Source organism: Capra hircus, chromosome 8 (genome assembly GCF_001704415.2).
Source record: "Capra hircus breed San Clemente chromosome 8, ASM170441v1, whole genome shotgun sequence".
Classification (NCBI taxonomy): domain Eukaryota; kingdom Metazoa; phylum Chordata; class Mammalia; order Artiodactyla; family Bovidae; genus Capra; species Capra hircus.
The window spans coordinates 99,696,958-99,719,163 of NC_030815.1; the positions used below are offsets into that span (position 1 = coordinate 99,696,958).

At 39.8% G+C, this 22,206-nt stretch overlaps 1 protein-coding gene across 1 annotated transcript in view; it reads right to left on the reverse strand.

Moving 5' to 3' along the window:
• Nucleotides 1–22,206, reverse strand: part of SVEP1 (sushi, von Willebrand factor type A, EGF and pentraxin domain containing 1) — a 210,261-nt gene that overhangs the window by 39,836 nt on the left and 148,219 nt on the right. The window contains 9 exon segments of the mRNA XM_013966263.2: nucleotides 9,696–9,863; nucleotides 10,907–11,098; nucleotides 12,159–12,243; nucleotides 12,661–12,837; nucleotides 14,716–14,835; nucleotides 15,262–15,435; nucleotides 16,896–17,066; nucleotides 17,866–17,989; nucleotides 19,174–19,298. Of these exon segments, the coding sequence (XP_013821717.2) occupies nucleotides 9,696–9,863; nucleotides 10,907–11,098; nucleotides 12,159–12,243; nucleotides 12,661–12,837; nucleotides 14,716–14,835; nucleotides 15,262–15,435; nucleotides 16,896–17,066; nucleotides 17,866–17,989; nucleotides 19,174–19,298 (1,336 nt within the window).

Sequence of the window (22,206 nt, forward strand, 5' to 3'; positions counted from 1 at the left end):
TAATAAACTGTTAGATGGCTTCCGTCTTAAAGGGCCTGGGAAGATATACAAAGACAGTATATTAAAACTTTAATTTTATTATTAAAAATCCATTGTCCAAGGTCTGAGTTCCTAGCTTCTGCTATTACTGTGTAGAACACGCTCCATTTGTAGACATTCTCAATGTTTTCTATTTTTATGGCACAAATTTACGTGCTTGGAACACTCTGAACCATGTATCATCATTTTCACAAGGTCCTTTAATGCTGCTACTATATTTCATTGGCTGAAGTTTACAGACATCATCTGAGACATCGTGATTTATGAGGATCCATTGTGCCATCTATAAACTGCTTCTTTATGTCATGAGACTAGCTGCTTTGAGGCAGAAGCCTCTACCTCCAGAACCTTCCTTATTCCTCAAAGCCTTTTAAGGACACAAAACCGGTGCTTTGTAATCTGGCAGCATTTTGTTAGGCCTCTGACCTCTGATCTGCTAGACAATCTCCACTAACTACTTTTTGCTAATGGGAAAATCACAGCAAAAAAGCACTTCTGTAATGTAGAGGGAGATTACCACTAAATACTTGTATTTGGAACAGATGAATTTAAAGAACGCATTTTTGATACTATCCATACTTTCCTAGAATGGACACCATCCTTTTGTCTTGACTTTTCTTTATCACTCTCAATCAACATTTAGTCCTTCATTGGACAATGAGGTGATGCTACGGGCTAGAATCTCTTCCCCTAGTGCACAAGGCAATACCAGTGCCTGTCCTTGTTTACGCATCTGTGTCCCAGATGAAACAGCTTTTGAGAGGAGTCATGAAGAAAGCAGGAAAGGATGAAAAGTAACAGGAGCAAAGAAATGGGAGTGTGGTATAGCCGAGGCCTTCTGCAGATTTACAAACAGAACGGCTCATGAACATCTGGAAGAGGAAGCAGTGGCCACTAGGATCTCGTGTGTTTTTTGACGACTTCTGATGGCTAATGAGTGAAAGTGTGGCAGGCATAAATGAACCGGAAACCAGTTTTGACAGTAGCTCTGCAAGGTGTCTCGTAAGCTTTTAGCTGGCAAAATGCTGCTAGAACAGGAAGATATATAAGTGGTTTGTTAACTGGATGACCCAAAGAGGACTGGTTAACAGAAGTAAGCTAGCTGGGCGTGTCCTATCTTGTGAATGCCACAAAACTCTGTCCTTAGCCCACTGGTTTGTAAACAACACATAACTGTAGGGTGAAAGATGAGGGCTTTAATAGTCCAGTTCAATGTTTCTAATCGTACAAGGTAGTATTTAACAAAGATAAAATGGAGGTCCTGTATATAGACAACGAAGAAAAATTGCACGGAGGGAAACCTGGCTTAGTGGCAGCCCGCATAAAAGACTTTAATTTCATCAAACGGGTCAATGGTGACATCCTTAAAAGGGTTACTGTATCTCTAGAAACTCATTTATTCAGAAAGAGAAGAAGAAAGATGAAATAACAGTTATGTTTTAAGTACCATGTGCCAATCCCTAAATTTAGTGGGTTTTTTTTTTTTTTTTTTTTGTAGTTATGCTCCAATATGCATTCAGCTCTGGGTATCACAGATCAAAAATGGCTATAGGCCTATTGGAAAAGACTCCGAGGACAGTAACTCTGAGAGTGAACAGACTTGGAATCACTTCCATTCATGAGAAAGAGAAAGGCAGATTTGAGGGTGAGCTGGCTGAAATGTCTGTCTCCTGACACCTTCACTTCCAATGCTGCAAGCCTGACATCTTAACCAGAGTGTAGGATCTTTTATTCTATTTATTTATTTTTTAGTCATGGGAACGTATGAAGGGCTTGGGATCCCTTTCTGAAACCTCTCAATTAGCTCCAGTGATCCATTTGTAGGAGAACCTTGGGACCAAGCCATCAAAACTTGAATGGCTGGCATTTCACAGAAGCAGAGAAATTTATACTGAATAACTTCAAAAGGTGGAAATAAAGCCAGTGCTTTAGACTAGATAAAATATTCAATGAAGATGAGGTCAGGAGCTTATTAAAAATAACTGTCTTCTAAGATACATCAGTTAGTCTTTTAAGATGCTAAAGAAACGTATGTTCTCTGAATGACAAAAAGAGGGATTAATTTGTAGTTACTGCTGCCTGCTGCTGCTGCTGCTGCTAAGTAGAACTATAACCAGTCTTTGATCAAACTGCCACATCATTCCATTATGTTAGAAATCTAAATGAGTGCTCACCTTTCTGGAGGACACAGTTAACTTACTTATGTAAAAGAATCATTTAAAAATGATGAAGTTTTATACTGATGATAAGATATGGCCTATAAATGTTGGCTACCAAAACAGGAAAAATTGGAATTGGTAAAAATCTAAAACGTTGAAATATTTAATTTTATTCTGTGTGACATTTTGTAGTCTCATTCAAAAAACAATGGGGACGCCCTTGAAGTCTGTTATTTAAAACCGGGCCATATATATTTTAAAACAATGAAAAATTTCTGTAATTCCTAAGAAGACTGTCCCACTGATATTATAGTGATGCCCCAGAAGGAACATTTTAGGATTAACTGGCTGTAATGCATTATCATACTTCTGGAATGATTAAAAAATCCTTTGAAAATGGGCAGAGTAATCTCCAGATGCAATTTTCAGTGGTTTGATTCATGGCATGAATACTTACTAATGGGCCTGGGAAGCTTTATGAGAAGACTTTATGAGTGGGTTTATGAGTGGGTTATTAGCTCTTCTCTTAAGAAGTCTTAAAAGAGCAGCATACTAGTCTTCAAAGAGCTGCAATATAATAAGATCAGCAGAAAGTATAAATCTGTATCAGTAAGTAATTCTGTTTTCAATTGAAAAAGATTATAACAATGTTATTGTAGTATATACAGTAATTGCATTTTAAAAGTCTCTATTTGAGAAGACTCAAAAAGGAAACATTCTATCAGGATGTTAGGTTGTCAATAACCCTTCCTTCCTATTGAATTTCTTACCAAGAGAAAATATATAAGGATGAAAAGGAAAATGGGAAATAAGTGATCATTCTGTAAGTTGAGGCAGAAAGCTAAAAACCTCCAGTGTAACATTTTAATAAAAGATGGATTTGGAAGACCAATTTCAGGGCAGGAGACAGAAATGAGACATTCCTTTTCTCCCATTCATCTTACTACTCTAGGCTCCTAAAGTCTCTGCTCTTCCATCCTTATCTTGAGAGGGTATTGTCCCTTCTTAATCCAAGGAAAAGCTCATGCACAGCACAGCACTGGTATAAGACGACAAAAACACTGAGACCAAAGCAAGAAGGTGTGACTGTGCCCCCAATGAGCAGGAGTGGGTAGCTCACACACTGTGCAGGGCAGCGGCCTGTGTGAGGCAGCCCAAGGGAGAAGAGGAACTGAGAGGGTTAGAGAGGGAAACAGGTTCTTGTCCGGCCAACAGCACTTTAGGAGACGGGAGGAGATGACAGTACACAAAAGCCGTGACATGGGCACAGTGATTCTATCCGGGAATAGGGCAGACACAGCGCGTGTTCTGTGCACTTTCTCTTGCCGGGGAAGAGATGGAAAAGAAGTGAAGTGGTAAGGACAAGCACTGACTTCTTGTTCTGGCTATAATATAGTCTGAAAACTGCCTCTATGCAATACTTACTGAAATACAACAAAAATTATTTTAAATGCATAGCTAAGCTGACAACAAATGTGCCACAAATGAAGAGGAAATTAAAAACAGAAAGGAAGGAAGTGAAGTCGCTCAGTCGTGTCTGACTCTTTGCGACCCCATGGACTGTAGCCTACCAGGCTTCTCTGTCCATGGGATTCTCCAGGCAAGAGTACTGGAGTGGGTTACCATTTCCTTCTCCAGGGGATCTTCCCGACCCAGGGAACGAACTCGGGTCTCCCGCATCGGAGGCAGACACTTTAACCTCTGAGCCACCAGGGAAGCCCATAAAAAAGAAAAAAAACAGAAAAGTCTGTGAATAATTGCTATGGTTGCCCTTGGGTTGGACAGGAAAGGGAAGTAAGGGCAGTAAATATAACCTTGGGGTTGAAGTAGAGAGTAATAGCTGAGTCTCTGGCATGATTCTATGTCCTGGAAGGACATTCAGTGAAAGGATATTCACTAGAAAATTTGCACCTTGAGGCCCAGTGATGTGACAAGTGAGATCCCTGCACTTGCTAGGAATCTGGTTAGAAAAAGTTCCAGCTAAGGTAGCAGAACCCAGGGCTGCATCGCATGTGGATTTGAGGATAGGATTTATACCAATCGGGCTTCCCTGATAGTTTAGTTGGTAAAGAATGGGCCTGCAAAGCAGGAGACCCCAGTTCGATTCCTGGGTTGGGAAGATCCGCTGGAGAAGGGTTAGTCTATCCACCCCAATATTCTTGGGATTCCCTTGTGGCTCAGTTGGTAAATAATCCGCCTGCAATGCGGGAGACCTGGGTTTGATCCCTGGGTTGGGAAGATCCCCTGGAGAAGGGAAAGGCTACCACTCCAGGATTCTGGCCTAGAGAATTCCATGGACTATATAGTTCCTGGGGTCACAAAGAGTTTGACACTACTGAGAGGCTTTATACCAATCATTTTGTATGGAAAGCCTTCAAACTGATAAATAAATGTAAAACTGCGTTTTGGTTGGTGATATTCCTGGGTTTATGCAGTAGGAAAAACAGTCCATATACTCAGATCATTAAAGAACTGTCATAGATAAAACAAGCGCCAATACTATCAGGATACAATATAAAATTATAAAACACATGCATATTTTTCATCATGAATGGTCAGTAGACAAACAGCAAGATGAGGGCACCAATAAATTGAGATAATAGAAAAAGTGGTCTAGAATTTAAAAATAATATGAAATAAATATGTTCAAATAATTAAAGACAAAAGCCTCAAAATTCTATTTAAAAAGTAGAGACTATGTAAAAAGACACTTGAAAAATAAAGAGCAGGTTTAAAAATAAAAACACAGAAAATAAAACTTTAAAAAAATGGACACAGTTCAAAAGCAGATTATAGACAGCAGAAAGAAAAACTAGTGAACTGGAAGATATAAATTAGGAAATTACCCAAATGCAACCCAAGTGTTTAAAGATATGGAAAATGTGAGAGATCAATGAACATGTAAAACAGAAATAAAAGCCCTAGTATATATCTAATAAAACTAATATATATCTAGAAATAGAGAAAAGTGAACGTGAAGAAGAGAGAATATCTGAAGTGAAAAAGAGTTTATTTTAAAACTGGCCAAAGATACAAATACTCAGATGTAAGAAGTACAGTGATCCCTGAACAAGATGAACAATAATCAACGCAGCTTTAGTCATAACATAGAGAACCACCAAAACACACACACACACACACACACAAATCAAAGGGAAAACACAGTGTTCAAAGGAACAATTCAACCATTTCCTCAACCTCAGCACTATCGACATTTTAGACCAGACAAATCTTTTTTGTGGGCGTCTGTCTTGTGCACTGTAGTATGTTTTAGCAGCATCCCCAGAGTATATCTCAGAGAAGGCGATGGCACCCCACTCCAGTACTCTTGCCTGGAAAATCCCATGGATGGAGGAGCCTGGTAGGCTGCAGTCCACGGGGTCGCAAAGAGTCGGACACAACTGACTGACTTCACTTTCACTTTTCACTTTCATGCATTGGAGAAGGAAATGGCAATCCACTCCAGTGTTCTTGCCTGGAGAATCCAAGGGACGGGGGAGCCTGGTGGGCTGCTGTCTATGGGGTCACACAGAGTCGGACACGACTGAAGTGACTTAGCAGCAGCAGAGTATATCTGTTCACTGCTAACAGCATCTTTCCCTCAAGTGGGACATCAAAACATCTTCAGACCTTGTCTAATGCTCCTGAAGGGCAATACTGCCCCTGATTAAGGATCACTAAATAAGATTGATGAAATCTTCAACAGAAATACTCGAAGTCATGGGACAATGGAATAACATCTTCAAAAATGTTTATGTAAGAAAACTATTAATGTAGACTTGTATATACAGCTGGAGGCTTCCCAGGTGGCAGGAGTGGTAAAGAACATGCCTGCCGATGCAGGAGATGTAGGGAGATGCAGGTTCGATCCCTGGGTAGGGAAGATCCCCTGGAGAAGGAAATGGCCACCCATTCCAGTGTTCTTGCCTGGAGACTCCCAAGGACAGAGGAGCCTGGTGAGCTACAGTCCGTAAGTTGCAAACAGCTGGACATGATTGAAGAAATTTGGCGTGCATGCAAGTATACCCAGCTAAATTATAATTCAAGAGCAAGGGTAAAATACTATTATTTTCAGACAAAGATTGTCTGAAGTACATGCCAAAAGAAGAATATAAAGGACATACTTCAGGAATCAGAAGCAGAATCAGAGGGGGATGGAAAAAGCAATTTCCATGACCCAATAATTCCAACTCTTATAGGCCAGAGGTATACTTCCTTTTATGGACCAGGAGACCTGTACAAGGAAGTTTATATCAGCACTGTTGTGTGAGCAAATAAAGTGGAAATCAATTAACCCTCTACCAGTAGGGAAATGGGTAATTTAGAGATTGCTCATTCTTACAAGGAAATTAAAGTGAATTCTGCAACTAAAGTGAATTCTGTTGATTTACATGTGTCAAGAGTTATACATTAGGCTCAGCCTCTAAGTCATGTCTCTTTTCAACCCCATGGACTATGCAGCATGCCAGGCTTGCCCATCCCTCACTGTCTCCCAGACTGTGCCCAAATTCATGTCCATTGAGTAGGTGATACTATCTAACCATCTCATTCTCTACCACCTCCTTCTCTAATAGCTGTCACTCTTTCCCAGCATCAGGGATTTTTCCAATGTATCAATAGAGATAAATATAAAAAATATGGTATTAAATGAAAATCAAGCCTCAAAATGATACTAAGAATATGAAGCAACATACACAAAAATTAAAACACATAAATCAACAGAATATTAATGAGGACCTATATATATAATACAGAAAAGATACACATTTACTTTGGAAAGAGTAGGTGGTGAGAATGGCTTCCAGTTATCTTTGTAATATTATATGTCTTTTTATAGAAAGAAATCTGCAATAACTATGGCAAAAATTTAACATGCTCTTTTATGTCAGCAATGGATACACAGGTAATTTTAACAGAGATTATTTAATTTGGCTCTGTGCTCCTTTATATATTTAAATGTTTCATTAGACATTTGCCCAGAAAAAAGGAATAAGACAAAAGCTCTCCAGGCTAGCCACCCTCATGACACTCTAAAGATGAGTAAATATGTGTAAAGTGGCAAAACTGTTCTTCCTCGCATCGAGTTTTACTTTCAAAAACATGAAGCTCTCTCTTACTAGCTATTAATATTTTTTTCTTTTAGAAAAAAAAACATGGGTGGTAGTGATTTGTGACTGCGTGTACTTTCTACTAATTTGGTTGAGATAGTTTCCCTTATATTATTAAAATGTCATCTCTTTACATAATGATAATGATGATAGGTGCATGCGTGCTCAGCTGTGTCCGACTCTTGCAACCCCATGGACTGTGACTCACCAGGCTCCTCTGGCCATGGGATTTTCCAGGCAAGAACACTGGAGGGGGGTGCCATTTCCTTCTCCAGGGGTCTTTCTGATTCAGGGTATAAACCTGCATCTCCTGCACTGCAAGGCAGATTCTTTACCACTGAGCCACCAGGGATGCCCAACAACGATACAGAAAATACTGATAAAGCCATAGAACTTCTCGCATATATAAAGCACTTTAATAAAAATGGCCTCATGCCCTTCAACAGCTATATCATTTAGGTGGACAGACTTGGTTTCCAGCTTTCCAATGAGAAGAAAGCTCCCACAGAGTGTCTATTTGCTTAGAGCTGAAGGAGTCTGTATGCCAATATGGCCCCAACACCTTCTGTTTTAACTATAAAATGGGAATAATATTTCTTCAGCCAAAACCCCCTCTTTGTGGAAGGGAACACCTGAGATAATTCCCAGGAAAGTCCTCTGAAGAATGCAAAACCCTTTACGAAGGCTGGGATTTATCATCATTTTCAATGTTATCTCTAGTTTGTCTTTTAATAAATCCTTTTTTTTTCATAATATATAGATTTAACATTAGGCGGATACAAAACTCTGCTTATAATACAATTGAATGATTTATACAGAAAAAAAGAAAATATGGGACTTTTTATAAGAGATGAACTTTAAAACTATATGTGAAGGCAAAGTTCTAGCAGGAGATATAGTAAAATATTACCAGCATTTATCTTTGGGCAATTTAAAAAATATATTTTTATTTTCTAATTTTATATAGTGGTAATAGGTTACTTTTGTAATCAGAAAAAAACCCAGAAGTAGTCAATATCTAGTTATTATTTGAAACATTCATATTTGAAAAGATTTCACAAACATTTAAATGACTCATCTTATATAGTACTATGCAGTTCAGGAAGCAGTTTTTAAATGAGTCAATCCACAGGGGAGAGATGAGGCCATAGAAAGTTAACTTCTACAAGTTAAATCATTGTAACATTTGTTTACATTGTAACATTATAAATCAACTACACTTTAATAAAATAAGTTTTGAAAAGCTAATTCCTACACTGACATTTTAATATTCAAGATTTCTTTTTTCACTTGTCAAGTGTTAAGATCACTTATGTTAAAATGTTAAGATCTGGGATTTCTGTCAACTATTTGAGTATTTGACACTCAGGAGCTTTTTGCAAGAAAATGTTGTCGCCACCTTCTGGCGGCCTGTATTAGTGGGATGGTCTTTTTATCTAAGCGAAATGAACTTCAACATTCATGTTCTAGAAACTGTGTCCTCTCTTCTGACATCATAATAATGGCAGGGTCTGTTGAGATATTGTCTTCTGGCTAGTTCATGCCTCATATAATTTTATTCCTCACAATGGCCATAAGGAGTACGAACCTTTAATGAACTTGTACAAGAAGCGCAGAGAGGTTATACCATTTTCCCAAGGCTACATAGTAAGCAAATGACAGAACTGAGACACACGTGCAGAAAATGGCAAGCCCTCTGCTGTCACTCGTTACAACTGTATGAAAAGCAGCTGTAAATCTGGAGTGTGAACACTGTCAACTATCACTGGTAAAACATTTGTGGAGGAAGCACAGGAAAAAATGAGCAATTAAATGCCAGATGATCTGGGATTTAATCATCCTTCAATCCTTTACTCCCTGCCTGAGACCTTAGGCAGATCACTGTCCCAGAGGGAACCTTTCCTTTCTCTGTGTCCTACATGGTTTTTGCGGGGATAAAATGAGGCAAGGAGTAGGAAAGCACTTTGTAAACTGCTTCCTATTTGCTTTTATATCTCTAAATGAAATGAGAGCAGGAAAAATGTAAAAATCTGAACTTTAATTCATGCAGACGTGGCCACCTTTGTGCTGTGACCTAAAGTCTTACCTTTGGTTTTGCAGAGGACAAGACACAAATGCTTATTTAAATGTGCTTTTTGCCTCTATAACTAAAGTATCAAGATATTTTCCACTGCACTGCCCAATGTCCATTCTTCAAGGCCCAATTTGATAAATTACTTTAATTCCGGGAAAACACTATTTTTACAGGAGAATATGTTCCCTTTCTTATAAGAAAAGAATATCATGCTCTCTCTGGCTTTGGCTGCCAGGAAATTTAATTTAGTGTTCAATGGAGTCCATCTGCAGTTGGGACCACCCAATAATCCTTTCCTTCCTCGGGTTTACTCACCCTTCTCTGCAAGCGTAAGTGACAGTGTTCCCGAAGGTGAAGTTACTCCCGGTGGTGACAGCATCTTTGATGGCCGGCGGCTCTCCACAGGAGACGAGATGGCAGGTAGGTGGCGCTCTATCCCAGCTGCCTGAGGCCGAGCATTCAATGACGGAAGGACCCTGCAAACTACAGGAAAGAAAGGAGCCAAAAAAAATTAAAAAAAAAAAAGAAAGGAGCCACTTCTTTCCCTGGCGATTGACTTACTGCTCTAGAGACGAACTAGGAAGGGCTTAGGAGAGAACAGGGGCCACTTGGGAATTTTAACACATGAATTTTCTACTTTATTGCTTTATATAAAAACAAAAATCTGAGTTTGGCTATAGATTCATTTAAAACTATGAGTAGGCTAAAACAACATAACAACAACTGGCGTATAAAATAAAATGGTTTAATGTGCTCCTTGGTGATGTTGTCAAGCACTCCAAACCTTGGATTAGCAGATTACTTGGATGAGAAGCAGTATTAGGCTGGTTAGGGTCCATTTATAAGGGAGACAGAAACCCAGGAAGTCAGAGTAATTCAAATCAAAGGGCACCGTCTTTGCCATGAGCCTGGGCATCTGAACAGCGCTGTTCATCACTCTGACCTCTGGTCTGCCTTTGAATTTAAAAATCTAGGAGCTCTTCGCCACTCTCACTTGCCAACCAGATTTTGATTGTACAACTCACTCCATTTTCCGTTCACTCGATCTGTTAGCCAAGTTTTTGATCACAGCCTGACTCTTTCACTTCTTTTTGAACACACACACACACACACACACACACACACACACACACATTAATCAAATTAACCTCTTAACAGTATTAAAGACCCAGGCCTTTATCTTGACATGATTTTTTTAACAATATTCTATGCAATGTTTTGTTTACCAAAAAAAAAATCATCAAAGCATTTTATTAGGTGTTATGTTATGCTTCATAAACATATTTTGCTTTCATGTTTAGTGTCTAAATGTTTATAGAATTGAACTGGAGCTCTCAAAGTTAGATGGAATATTTCCCTAAGCATTTACTATAGGCTGAGCTTTAAGAAGCAAACATGTTTAAGAATATCTTTTACACTTAGAAACTTGTATTTAAAGCCAGCCAATCACATGGAAGTGAAACCCATTGAGTAAATAATGAGTAACAGGGTACTATAGGAAGCTGGGCTGCTGTCTAGGACTGTACCTGTATCCATTATCACATGAATACGATGCAGTGGAAAGATAGGTAAGCCCACTCAAAATATAGTTCCCATGATTTACATCTTCGGGGCTAGAACACTTGACCAGTTCACACACAGGAGGAGAATGACTCCAAGAACCACTAGCAAGACACGATGATTCTTTCTCACCCTCCAGAGTATATCCTTTATTACACCTAAAGAAGATAAAATGACAGAATAGAATTCATTTTGCATAATTTCATCTGTGCCAAAACCTCCAAAAAGACTAAGAATTTATACATATTGCTACCATATTTTTTTTCCTACTGAAATAATTCTTTGAAAAAACTTTTCAATATTGAATACTATGCATCTTGCCCACAGGGACCCTGCTGGGTAATAAATAGAAGGATGGATTTTAAGCATTTGACTTGCTTCCAATTTGTGTCATGGGTTAGCATCTGCCAACAGAAAGTTTACTCTTTAAAATTTAATTGAAGTATAGTTGATTTACAATGTTGTGTCAACTTCTGCTGCACAGCACACTAATTCAGTTATATGTTTGTACACATTCTGTTATACATATACATACATACATATATTCATATATATGTGGCTCAGATGGTAAAGAGTCTGCCTGCCGTGCAGGAGACCCACGTTCAATCCCTGGGTCGGGAGGAACCCCTGGAGAAGGAAATGGCAACCCACTCCATTATCCTTGCCCAGAAAATCCCATGGACAGAGGAGCCCGGCTGGCTACAGTCTACGGGGTCACAAAGAGTCAGACACAACTGAAGCGACTTCACTTTCACTTTTGACTTTCATACATTCTTTTCCATTATAGTTGATCATAGGATATTGAATATAGTTCCCTATGCTATACAGGAAGAACTCATGTATCCATTCTATATATAATAGTTTGCATCTAGCTCATCCCAAATTCTCAGTCCTTACTTCTTCTCCTCCGCCCCCCACCTTGAATAACCACACACCTGTTCTCCATGTCTGTGGCAAACAGCAAATCCCTGGTTTGATAATGGTCCTATCTAAAATAAGTCCTTAAGATGCTATGAAAGAAGGCCCTACAAGCTGCTGAATATTTTTGGTTATAAACTGGAGTTTTGGATCCAAGCCCAAATGTAGAATTCAATTAATTCCATGATAATCTGAAAACATCCTCAGGGATTACTCTTTTTGTTTCTTTTACCAGTATTCTTTCACTGCCAACATGTTATCAACAACATCTACAATGCAGTGTTAAGCTTAGACACTCACCTATATATCACTTTATTGCCATAGGTAAATGCAGACCCATCAACGCCACCATTTTCTGGGAGAGCTGGTGCACCACAGGAAACAGCTTAAAGGAGGAAAACCAACAGGCATTACTTTTCTTAGCCAGTATATGTGAAAATCTCTTTAAGGGCAGCTCCAGGGTTTTGGTCATGTTTAAATATGAGCCTAGGGACTTCCCTGGTGGTCTGGTGGTTCAGATTCTGCCTTCCAGTGCAGGGGGTGTAGGTTTGATCCCTGGTCAGGGAGCTAAGATGTACATGCCTTGTGGCCAAAAAACCAGAACATGAACAATAGAAACAAAACTGGAAATTCAATCGAGACTTTAAAAATGGTCCACATCAAAAAAATCGTTACAAAAATAAATATCAGTCCAATATTGGGCTTTAAATATAAAAAATATTGGGACCACACTTGGCATTTCTCCACCTGACTTTCTAGCACTGCTGTATACCGTAAACATGGGGGAATTTACTTAACATACCCTCACAATATGGTATCAGATGACTCCATTCTCCAGACTCCAAACATGTGATCCTGGCCACCCCCACCAGCTGGTATCCTTCTTCACATGAAAACGTGACCTCGGCACCCACGGTGTAAGTCTCCCCAGAAGAGTGGCCATTTTCTGGATTTCCTGGAGTCTTGCATTTTATAGGTTCTTGAAAGAGAGAAAACAGTTTTTGTGGGTCAACAGGGTCTTTCACATAACCACATGAGGTCTCATAGCAAAAGAATTCCACTGTAGTTAAGGTACCAATTAAATCTTGAAGGAGGGAGAAAAAACTTCTGAAGGGAAAGGCATGAATTCCAAGGACACACCAGATGATTTAATAAGCTTTTGTAAAACAGTATTTTGAAACAGCAATGAATAAGAAAAAGAAACAAAATGTCTCTGTCCCCAAAGGAAACTGTTTAGGGAGGAATTAGTGGTGGTGCCAGGGCATGGCTCAGAAGGGCTTCAGCCCCTCCTCCTCCCAACCTCACTTGTTCAGCCGCTCAGTCGTGTCCAACTCTTTGCGATCCCATGGACTGCAGCACGCCAGGCCTCCCTGTCCTTCACCATCTCCTGGAGCTTGCTCAAACTCATGTCCATTGAGTCGGTGATGCCATGCAACCATCTCGTCCTCTGCTGTCCCCTTCTCCTCCTGCCTTCAATCTTTCCCAGCATCAGGGTCTTTTCCAACGAAAAGACCACTTTTTAAGTGCAACTGACTTTCTCTTAAGATGATATAAAGGCAGCCGCAAAGTACACTGAAGGGAAGTTCCCTGCCTCCCCTTTCAAACAGCTCCCAGATCACAAGTCTGCTATGTGCAAACCCAGGGTCAGTCACCCCTTCTAGGAAGGGGAATTACAGAAAGGGAGATTTAGGGCAGAGCTGAACAATGGAACCATACGAATACTGACATTCTCAAAAAAGGGAGATACACTGATTCAGTCTTTCTGAAGGTCTCTTGGACTTTACATGAAACCCTCGCAAAAAGTAGATGCAATTATAAGACTGATTCTGAGAATTCCTCATTAAGTTCTAATTTTTCTAGTGGTTGCTTTCTCACAATTAGTATAGAAAGACATTGATGGGTTGAGTATTATCGACCTTATCACAAAATACAGGTAAAGCAAGTGGTAAGGCAGGATGTCTATTTTTTTCCCCCAATGATATAATTTTGTGTGGCTGAGGCAGAGGAAAGATTCTGAAAGTGAAGAGGTGATGAAGTAACCTCTTTGCTCTGAATGAAGGCAGCAGAGGCCACCGCTTATATTTCTAGATCCACTCTATTATTCTTCTGTTATGGAGACATTTCTTCAACAGTCAGCTGATAATGTTGGCTCTCAGTTTTGTTTTTCAGAAATTGGGATCTATGGCCATACCACCCTGACCACGCCCGATCTCGTCTGATCTCAGAAGCTAAGCAGGGTCAGGCCTGGTTAGTACTTGGATGTGAGAATTTGTGAAGTTAGGAAAAGCACAGTGCTAGTTTAAAGCACCTCCAACTGTTGCTTGTGTATCTTTAAACACTTTTTACTGAAGTATAAGTTGATTTACAATGTTGTGTTAGCTTCAGATGTACAGCAAAATGATTCACTTATACATATGTATCTATTCTTTTTCAGATTCTTTTCCATTACACATAATTATAGGATATTGAATATAGCTCCCTGTGTTATACAGTAGGTCCTTTGATTATCTATTTTACATATAGCATTTATAGTGTATATATGCTAATCCCAAATTCCTAATTAATCCCTCCTTCCACTTTCCCCTTTGATAACCATAAGTTTGTTTTCTCTGTCTGTGAGTCTGCTTCTGTTTTGTACAGAAGTTAATGTCTATCATTTTTTTTTAGATTTCACATGTAAAGCGATATCATGTATTTGTCTTTCTCTGTTTAAAGTATCTTTTCAAAGATGATTTTTCTTCTCCATACCCCCTTTGAAGTTGAAAATACTGTCTTATATTTATATGAAATACATTTAAACTATACACTTGAATTGAACAATTGAAATAGACTTCCCAATTACACACAGCCTAGTTACCTGCGCAGTTTTTACCATCCCCTGTGTAGGGCAGGATACACGAGCAGACGTAGGATCCATTTGTATTCAGGCAGGAGGCGTGTTCACTACAGTCTGACCCAACTGCACATTCATCAACATCTAAAATAGAGATGGTTTACAGGCCATAAGGCTGATGGATTTGTCTTATGGAGCAAACTTTTCTTTTTTTTTTACTTTTAAATCATTATGTATCACTAATACATCACACTATGTATATTTTTCATGAAGTTTAGATGTAATAGTCATAATCACATTGCAGATCTACAATAAAAGCTATTTCCACAGTTTATAGGTGGATAAGTAGAAGAAAGAAAGAAAAAGATATTCTTATATTGGGCCTGGTAAAAATTTAAAACACGTTTGGCATGTCCACGGACAGCTGCTTTGTCACTGTGGCTTGCCCAGAGCTGACTAGGACGAGATGAAATTAACAAAGGCATGCCACAAGAGCCTCAGGAATTTGGGACAATTATCTCCCACAGAGTCAGAATAAAGGCATGCAGTAATTGCCGAGATTCATCTCACCAAGACATGACGGCGAAATGCCATTCCAGCTCCCATTATCCGTACAGAACATCCTTGAATCGCCCAACAAATAGTAACCGTTGTTGCACTGGTAGGTCACTGTGCTGCCAGCATGGAAGTCCTCGGCTGAATAGAAGCCGTGCTCCAAAGGGGGTGGCACCCCACAGCTAATGCCTGGAATGTGACAACTACTTTAGGAGCAAAGTACTCAATGAACATCTTATTTATATTAAACCTGTAGTTGAGTTAAGCATGAACTCTTCAATGCACACACACAGTGCACTGAAAATACTACAGGGGTGGTGGCAGGCTGCAGCCACGCCTGTGCCCAGAGCATCAAGCACAGTGTCTGGCTCACAATGGGCATGCAACTCATTCATTAAAAAAATACTTATGGAGGGACTTCCTTGGTCGTCCAGTAGCTAAGACTTCGTGGTCCCAAAGCAGGGGGCCTGGGTTCCATTCCTGGTCAGGGAACTAAATCCCACATGCCGCAAGTAAAGATCTGAAGTGTTGCAACTGAGACCCAACACAGCCAAATAAGTAAAACTAAAAAAAAAATAATGGTGACCCCACTCCCTGCTAGACATTGTCTGGGTGCTTAGGTTGAAGCAGACAAAATCCCTGCCTTACAAAGGTGTCTAGTCAGAGAGAGATACATAAACAGATATATACGCAGCAGGTGGAAAGAGACGTTAAGGAGCAACTTCCCCAATCACCCTGTCTACAACAGCAGTCCTGCTCCCACCCAACCCTCTCACTTTATATCTCCCTATCCTGCTTTTCCCCTGGTGGCTCAGTCGCTAAAGAGCCTTTCTCCAATGCAGGAGACACAGGTTTGATCCCTGGGTTGGGAAGATCCCCTGGAGAAGGAAATGGCAACCCACTCCAGTATTCTTGCCTGGGAAACCCCATGGACAGAGGAGCCTGGAGGGCTACAGTCCATGGGTCCCAAGAGTTAGACAGAACTGAGCGACTACACCACCACCAGCACCACCCCGCTTTAGTTTTCTTCAAAGCCTTTACTTCTGGCATTTGCTGTTCTTACTTACTGTAAATAATAATGTTACTTGTTACTTCTTGCCTTTCCTACTACAACGTAAACTCCACAAGAAGAGAGACTTTCCCCAACTGCTGTATCTCCAGAACTTAGTTCAGTGTCTAGCACATACTAGGTGCTTTCAAAATTGAATAAATGAATGAATGGGTGCATCCAACTTAAAGAGATATAGTCCTGTTTTCCCACCCAGCAACGACCCATCTCCCTCTGGGCTCCAGGCTTCACACCTGTCTTTCCCTCCATTCATTTCCTTGGGCCACCTGGGTGCCTTCACGGGTGGTGGGCTCTCCGTATCCTCATCTCCCACCTCCCTCATGGTGCCCAGCACACTTCATTACACAAAGAAAGTAATGAGTATCTGCTATATTGGCTGTTAAGAAGTACTTCACTTTTTTTTTTTTAGTTTTTTTTTTTTTTTTACTTTATTTTACTTTACAATACTGTATTGGTTTTGCCATGCATTGACATGAATCCACCATACTTCACTTTTATCTAGCATTCCTCAAAAAGTGCTCTTAGGGTTCCAGTAATTTTCAAGAGCTACTGAAATGCCTTCAACAAAGGCTCTGCTCACGTTCACAGCGAGGCAATGGTTGTGTCCACTGTCCTTGATTCAGGCAATACTGCACAGAGTTCCCGACCATCTGGAAGCCTGGATCACAGAACAGACTGATTTTGGAGCCTGGCTTTACGTCCCTTGATGCAGTTCGCAGATGAGGTACTGATCCTTCTAAAGATGGGCAATCTGAGGGCAAAGAACACTGGTTCAGAGCTTGTCAGAAACACACAGGCAACATCACCAGGTTAAGGGTTTCAAATCGTACGTTGTACCAGCATTGAAGAGCCACTCTATTGATACTAAAACAAGATAATGTGTAACCAGATCTCTGGCATGCAAAATTTCTAGAAAAAAAAACTATTGGAGTCAACAAACAACTTTTCCTCTTTCAGCAGAAGTCTGCTGAGTATTTTTAATGAAAATGGTATTTTTGAAATACAAATAGCATTTCAGAATTAATAAAATGTTCTTATGAGTTAACAAAAGCCATGAATTCTAGGATATCTTCAGAAACTTCTTTAAATATTATATATTGAATTTTAGGAGGCAGCTGGGACCATTTAGAGTTTGACCACTCAGTATGTATATTATTACATCTATTTCTTTTCCCTCTGCGCTACCTGCACGTGGATGATGGCTAGGAATTACAGAGCCAAGAGAGTACCCCATCTCAAACTGGGGGACAGGACTTTGCTGGGCATTTAAAAAAATTAACCATATCCCTCTGCTCATCCTACTTTCCTTATTTTACCTTTGTTCAAGTTTTGTGCACAATTATTTTGTACCATGTTATACAAAGGTATTTAAGTATATATAAAAAATAACAGACCCTTTAGATAAGGTAGGCTAAACATGAATTATTAGGTAAACAGCAGACTGATAAGCACACACTATTTGACCAGTGGAGAATCAAATGTCTCCTTTTGCTAGAAAATAACACAGTAATCAAGAGACAGCAGAGTCTAAAGAAGAAGGAAGCTATAACCTGAACAGAATATGCTCTTTGGATTGATTTTCACTCTCCCCACAATTCCCGACAGGAAATCAGGCCAGGCTAGCACGTTTCCTTTACTGAGTTCCTCTGGGCATGAGGTGGCCAGCGAATTCACCTGAAAGTTTACAAATCCATCTTTTAGACAAACCTCACTTGTTTCTGGAAGACAGAGTTATTATATCTTAATCTGGTCCTGCTGAAAACATTCACAGACTTGTGAGAGGTGGGGGGTGGGAAGCAGAGTTTTGGATGTAGGGTGTGATTTCAGGGGCAAAGGAAAGTTCTCTTCCTTTTCTCTCTCTCTCCCCTCCACCCCCACCATTCCTTTTACCAAATATTTCATAGTCACTGGAAATTCTGAAATTCTACATATAGTCACTGGAAATTCTGAAATTCTACATATAGAATTTCTTGTCTTAAACTTTGCAGTTTGTTAAGGTGTTGAGGGGCACTTCCTCTCTGGCCTCCTATCTCCGATCTGGAGGTGAGAAAGCTGAGGTTCAGGCAAGTTCTGCCACAGTAATAGTAAGAGTAAACATCTATCAAGCACTTTTGCTGTTGTTGAGTTACGAAGTTGTATCCAACTCTTTGCAACCCCATGGACTGCAGCCTGCCAGCCAAGAATACTGGAGTGGGTTGCCACTTCCTTCTCTTGGGGATCTTTCTGACTCAGGGATCGAACCCACGGCTCCTGCATTGGCAGGTGGGTTCTTTACCACTGAGCTACCAGGGAAGCCTGACAAGCCCTTACTGTGTGCCAAACAATACCTCAATCTTATATGCAGGATTTTGTTCCATTCTGCCAAAACTCCACTATGCAATTCTATTTGTTTATTTTTAATAGATTTGAAAACTGAAGCATAGGGAGATGGGGTAACATGTTCAAAATCATCAGAGTGAGTTCATGGTGAAACTGGAACTTGAACCCACGCCACTGGACTGTAGGCTGGCTTTAACCACTAGCCCATCTGTTACTCTGTATGTGTGATCTTGTGCCAGCCCTAAATTTCTGCTTCTTGAGTCAGAGGGATTGGAAATATTCTTCTCTATGATTCTTTCTAGTTCTGAAATCACAAGATTTTATTAAACAGTCATGTCCAATAAAAATATAAAACATCACCAAGACACTGTAAATAACCTCTGCCTAGCTTAGTCTACTATCATAGCATCAAATGATACTGCTGGTAAATTCTGAAAACTCAGCGGTGGCATAGATATGGTAGCATTAGGCTGTGCACATTTGTACTAGGTTTGTACCTTTGCATGTCATTACTGTCATACACTGAAAATGGAATTGACCTGCTGTGGAGACAGGACATAGTCCCAGAGGTTGAGCTGGCTTATGGAGCCCACAAAAGACTCAGCTGGGTTGAATCCCTCTCCTTTTTCATCTTGTTCTTGCCCAATAACCAATGCACCACCACCTAGAAAAGGAAAGAAAAAAGGAAGAAGAGAGGCCCGGCTGTTATTCCTAAAATGCTAACTTAATGAAGGCACAGCCTATACAGATGTTTCAGGGGAAATTATTGAGAAACTAAATTATCTACATTCACTGTATTATTTATCAGTAAGATGAGTTCAATATTTTATATAGCAACTGAAAAATCAAAGAGGATTTGGAATACAAGATTGGATTTATAAATATTTAACTATCAAACTACATATATACATATATATGCATATAATATTTTATGTCAACAAAGTAGCTAAGTCCTACTTTGCCTCTTTGGTTCTCGGAAATTACCCTCGATGACAGATTACCAGTAGCGGCTCTTCATCGTCTTATTCTTTAGCCTATAATGCTTAAAGTTCTATTACCAATTCCAAGGAACATTCATTCCAGTGGCTGCTTAATGACCCAATCCAAGGGAAACTCTTCAATATTCACCTCTGGTGACTTCTCTGTATCACTTTTTCTTGCAAGCATTTCATTCCACTAAACTGCCCTTCCTGGCACTCTAGAAGGTCTGTACCCCTCGAGAGCTACCCTTCCCCTTTCTCCACTCTGCTTTGTGGCTGCAAGGTTGACACCCATGGACTACACTACCTGGTTTCTTCAGTCCTTTGGCCTCTTTGTCTGGCCAATGGAGAGACCAGCCCAAGGTAAGAAAGTGGGATGAGAGACAAGTTTAACTTCTTGGATACCTTCCCCCCGGGCAACAGATGGAAGGGGCTGCTTTCCTCTCTCCTGCATCGTTGCTCCCGCTGGGTGATTTCTCCCCATCACTGCAGGTTCACCTACATTCTGGTGACAGCTCCCACTCTCTGTCACTTCATGTACATCTCTTGTGACTTTCCATCACTTCTAGTCATGGGGTATGTTACTACCACATTTTGGTTCTCTTAACCTTGCCCAGGACAGCATGCTAAGTCATTTCAATTGTGTTCTCTTTGTGACCCTATGGACCACAGCCTGCCAGGCTCCTCTGTCCATAGGATTGGCCAGGCAAGAATACTGGAGTGGGTTGCCGTTTCCTACTTCAAGGGATCTTCCCAACCCAGGGATCAAAACCGCGCCTCTTAACGTCTATCTGCATTGGCAGGCGGGTTCTTTACCACTACCTGGGAAGCCCACATCTTTGAAAACAGTCCTTTCATGAAATTCTTCAGTTATCCTTCTTGTGTGTGTCACTTGTTTCCTGCCAGGAGCCCTCCTGCTTGCAGCTGGTTTCCATGACAGCATCCTGCCCTGGTCCTCCTTGAGCCTTTCTACTCATCCTCAGTCTCCCGTCTCCACCTGCCTCTTAGATTCCGATGCACCCAGCATTCTACCCTGGCTTCCTCTCTTCTTCCTTCACTTTTTCTCCCATGTGATCTCCTGCCAATCCATGTCTGTAGAGCCCTCATTCATGATTTCCCAATCTATATCTTCCTCTTATAAAATTAATAACTAAAAATAAATACATACACATGGAAGAACGTTTTTAAAAATTAAGTATAAAGAATTCCTCCTACTCAGGAAAAATCATTTAACAGTTCTGTATATTTCTTTCTAGATTATATGTTTTTTAAATTATTTTTTAGTATGTGTGTATGAGAGAGATTTTAAAACACACAGCATAGGATCCTACTACACATGATGTTGGAAGCTTGCTTTTCTTGAACATATTTTCATTTCATGAGTTATCATGTGAATGTGCAACAATCCATAATTTTCTTAATTAACTAAGTTAACAACTATTTCTTAATGGATACTGGGGTTGTTTCCAGGGTTGGTACCAAGGTAATGCCGAACTAAATATATAGATACGCAGAGATTTGTTCAGATCACTGATTCTTTCTTTTTGATTAATTCCTGGTAGAGAATTGTTGGTTCCATGCAAAGAGTTTCTCTAAGGCTGTTGATGAATGTTTCTAAATAGCTTCCCAGAAAGTCTGGATCAATTTTCACACCCCCTAGGACTCTATAAGAGCATTCACCATGCTGAATTCTTGACAAACATAACCTATCACTAAGAGACAATTCTGTCATTTTGATATAAATTATGTTTTTAGCTGCATACATTCATGGGATTAAAATTCATACTCAATATGTCTAAAACCAAATACAGAATCTTCCTCTACCCCTAATTCTTGCTCTAATAATGGTCCTTTCCCAAGAATTTCTATCTCACCTAACACAGTCTTCAATAAATCTGGTCACCCAAACCACAGTCATTCATTCACTAGGGTCTATTAAATGGAGTTCTGCAATAGTTATGGACTATAATTCATTCTTATTGCTGTGGTCAGAGAATCATCCCCGTGGGTAGCTATTATTGTTCCAATCCTTTTAAGATAGAAACTTTTTTTTTTACCATAAATGAAATAAATGCTCATTATAAAAATATCAGAAAAGGATCAAGAAATATAAAACCCACCTGCAATCTCACCACCCAGAGAAGGGAGAGTTCAAAACACTTTAAACACAAAAGGAACCCAGCGTTTCACTTCACAGGATAACACCACTTCCTGCAGAAACACTTTTAATGTTTCCTTATTTACTACAGGGAGCCTCCAGCTGTTCCTCCTCACATGTCATACGTCACAGAAGAACCTAGATAGAGCAGGCTTACTGCCAGGTACCATGCTGAGAACCCTGGAACACTTAATACTTTTGCATTCTTTCAAAACTCAACTCTCTAAATATTTGTTTAAAAGTATTTTTAGAAGAGAGTTTGAGTTCTATGAGAAAAAGGGCATAAAAGATAGATAACTATTAGCAGTGCTCCAGCTTGTACTCTGAATCTACTTGTTTAGTGTGTATACTGATCACAAACCAAACCTAAAAAAAAAAGAAAAAAAAAAAAACCAGACAAAACCAACAAACAAAACACCAGCAATTCATCTCCT